This window comes from Euphorbia lathyris, chromosome 2 (assembly GCF_963576675.1).
Source record: "Euphorbia lathyris chromosome 2, ddEupLath1.1, whole genome shotgun sequence".
Classification (NCBI taxonomy): domain Eukaryota; kingdom Viridiplantae; phylum Streptophyta; class Magnoliopsida; order Malpighiales; family Euphorbiaceae; genus Euphorbia; species Euphorbia lathyris.
In genome coordinates this window covers 18,710,188-18,713,659 of record NC_088911.1, presented here as the reverse complement: position 1 = coordinate 18,713,659, position 3,472 = coordinate 18,710,188, and the positions used below count along the sequence as shown (strand labels likewise).

At 32.7% G+C, this 3,472-nt stretch overlaps 1 protein-coding gene across 1 annotated transcript; it reads left to right on the top strand.

The window, feature by feature from the left end:
• Positions 1-833: 833 nt before the first annotated feature.
• LOC136217530 (putative UDP-rhamnose:rhamnosyltransferase 1) lies at positions 834-2,433 on the top strand. The gene has a single exon (XM_066004114.1). It carries the CDS (start codon positions 900-902, stop codon positions 2,301-2,303), a length of 1,404 nt encoding a protein of 467 aa, XP_065860186.1. The 5' UTR covers positions 834-899; the 3' UTR covers positions 2,304-2,433.
• Positions 2,434-3,472: the final 1,039 nt, after the last annotated feature.

The window sequence follows — 3,472 nt, the reverse complement described above, 5'->3', positions numbered from 1 at the left end:
CAGCTTATGAATAATTGTGTCGCTTGGGACGGTCTTCGAGGAATATATACACGTCGAGCGACGGTGTTTGAGAAATAATTGAAATAAATATACACGTCCGGAGACGGCCTTCGAGAAATAAATGAAATAAATATACACATCCGGAGACGACCTTCGAAAAATAAATGAATATAAATATACACGTCTGAAGACGACTTTCGAGAAATAAATTAATGTGTATCTTGCTTGGATGAGTCCAGAGGATGTCAAGAGATATATATTCGAGAAATAAATTAATGTGTACCATTCCCAATATCTACATTTCTCTACATATTTCTTTCTCCTTACCATCTTGTCATATTGAATATATATTCGAATAAAATAGTTTATTATTTTTTATATTTTTATCTATCTATCAAAAAATTTAAAATCCATATACACTATAAGTTATTTAAATTTTGAATTTTTATAAAGTTTATTATAACGAGTAAACTATTTAGGGGCGGCTTCCAAAAGTGTCAACATAACTGGGATATCTATCGACTGTCTGTCTGTCCCCAACTTTCAATTTAAAAAAATATAATGAATAAACTATTTAATAATTTCAAAAATTAAATAAAAAAACAACTAAAACCTCAATTTTTCCGCATGTTTCTTTACCCATTTACCATCTTATTATATTAAATATATATTAGTTAAATAATTTATTAATCTCTATATTTTTACCTTATTATGCGATTTAGTTTTTGAATCTATCACATATGTTTCATTTCAAGTTTATCGTAATCAATCATTTACCCACTCCAATAATTTAATAATTTTTCTCATCCTTAAATTTCCATGAATTACAAACCTGAAACCATATTTCCAAAACTTCAATTTTTCCATCCATCCATAGAATTTTCTGATTTGATCCAAAAATGGGAAGAGAGCTTCACATAATGATGCTACCATGGTGTGCATTTGGCCATTTAATTCCATTTTTCCGACTTTCCATAGCCTTAGCAAAATCAGGAGTCCATGTCTCTTTCATCTCAACTCCCAAAAACATCCAAAGACTCCCCAAAATCCCTCCAAATCTACAAACTTTAATCCAATTCATTGAGATCCCAATGCCAATTTTAGAAGATGGATCTCTCCAAGAACACGCTGAGGCCACTTCTGACATCCCCACTTCAAAAATGGATTGCTTGAAGATCGCATATGACCTCCTTCAACACCCCTTGAAGAACCTTATCACCCAACAAAAACCTGAATGGCTTATAATCGATTTAATTCCTCACTGGATAACTGAAATTGCCCAAGAAAATGAAGTTCCTCTTGTTTTGTTCTCTATTTTTCCTGCTACTGCAACTCTATTTCTCGCAAATCCTGAGTGTTTAACTGGCGAAGGTCAGAAGAAACTCCGGCCGTCGTGGGAAAGTCTGACTTCAAAGCCTGACTGGATTGATTTCCCTTCTTCTTTAGCTTACAGAAAAAATGAAGCTATTGATGTTTTTCAATGGATTTACAGCACAAACGCTTCTGGTGTCTCAGATGCTGAAAGGATTTACAAAGTATTGAGTTCTTGTCAAGCTATTGCTATTCGCACCTGCACAGAGATTGAAGGTGATTACCTTAATAAATTGCAGGAAGTAATTGGAAAACCTGTGATTCCTGTAGGTTTATTACATCTAGAAAAACCCAAATTAACAGCAAGAGAAATGAATGATGAAATATTCAAATGGCTAGATCAACAGAAGGCTAAATCGGTTGTTTATGTTGCCTTTGGGAGTGAATATATGTTGAGTAAAGATCAAGTCTTTGAGATAGCTTATGGGTTAGAGCTATCTGGGTTGCCATTTTTATGGGCATTAAGGAAACCCAATTGGGCAAAAGATGATCTTGACTCGTTACCTCAAGGATTTAGCGAGCAAACATATGGGAAAGGGATTGTGAGTTTCGAATGGGCACCGCAGATGGAGATTTTGGGGCATTTATCAATTGGGGGATCGTTGATTCATTCTGGATGGGGTTCTGTGACCGAAACATTGCAATTTGGTCACTGTCTTATTTTGTTGCCATTTGTGATTGATCAGCCATTGATTGCTAAGTTTTTGGTTGAGAAAAGTTTGGGAGTTGAAGTTGAGAGGAATGAAGAAGATGGGTCATTTAGTAGAGATGGAATTGCTAAGGCTTTGAGAATTGGAATGGTGTCTGATCAAAGCAAAGATTTGAGAGCACGTGCAAGTGAAGCTGCACAAATGTTTGGAGATGAAAAGTTGCATCAAGATTATTATATTGCTATGCTTGTTCAGTTTCTAAAAAGTAAGGAACAAATATAATTAGGAGTTGATTAATTAGTGTTATATAGATGAAAAGTTTGAATTTAATCATCATTCCAATTCTGGTTTGGTACTCTTTGTAATTTGGTGATGGAGTTAATAACTAATAATGCATTTTCAAATCACACTAGTCGATACTCTTGATTCCTTTTGGACATAATATTTTCAAAAACATACGTATAGTAAGAAACAATTGTATCTTGAAGAGTTACTTGAGGAGCTCAATACTGATGAGGTTAATAAAGTTGTTTTTGGTATGCATCCCGACCAAGCGTTGGGTCTGAATGGGATGAATTCGTCTTTTTTTTCTGCACTTTCTGGTTTCTTGTAGGGGTGGATATAGTGAAACATTGTCTAGACTTCCTTGTTTCGGGTAGACTACCGCAAGGGTTGAACAACACTAATATATTTCTAATTCCAAAGAAAGATCAGCCAGAAATAATGAGGGATTTTCAGCCAATTAATTTCATTATTCAACGTTTTATATCATACATGTTTTCTAATGTTCGTAACTACAACAGCTAACAGTAACTTCAATCACTATTAGCTAACTGTTGAACCAATCAAACCCCTAAAATCTACATTTACCTAATTTTTTTTGTTAAAATAATATTTTTTATGAAAAATATTGCTTGTCAAGTCAGCACTACTAATCTTATACCAAAAAATCCGCAATTCTGCAAGAACGTTAACTTTAATTCTCGTATTGCAACAAAAATATCATAAAAATCAAATTATTAGCTGGACAAACTATAGAGATTTTTTTTAAAGTTACCCTAAACAATAATATTTTAGAACACATTATTATTACTTTAAAAACACATTACAATGATTTTGAAATAAGAAACACATATAAAAATACAACACAACACAAGTAAATTAATAACATGAAAGCATTTGAGTTAAATACAATCTCATACCAATCATTGAATTCCATTAGTGCATTGCGAAATTTAAAATATATTGTACTGTGTTAATACAAGTGAAAACAGTATGGTCCTGTTTAGTAAATTAACTTTTTGAAGTAAAATTAGAGGTTTGAATCACTTTAGAGGTTTTAACTAGTTAAATCTCTAACGGTGGTGTTTGGTGAACAGATGTTTGAAAGAGTTTATTGGTTTGAAAGAGTTTATTGGTCCAAAAAACTAATTTTAAAAAATCTCATTTTA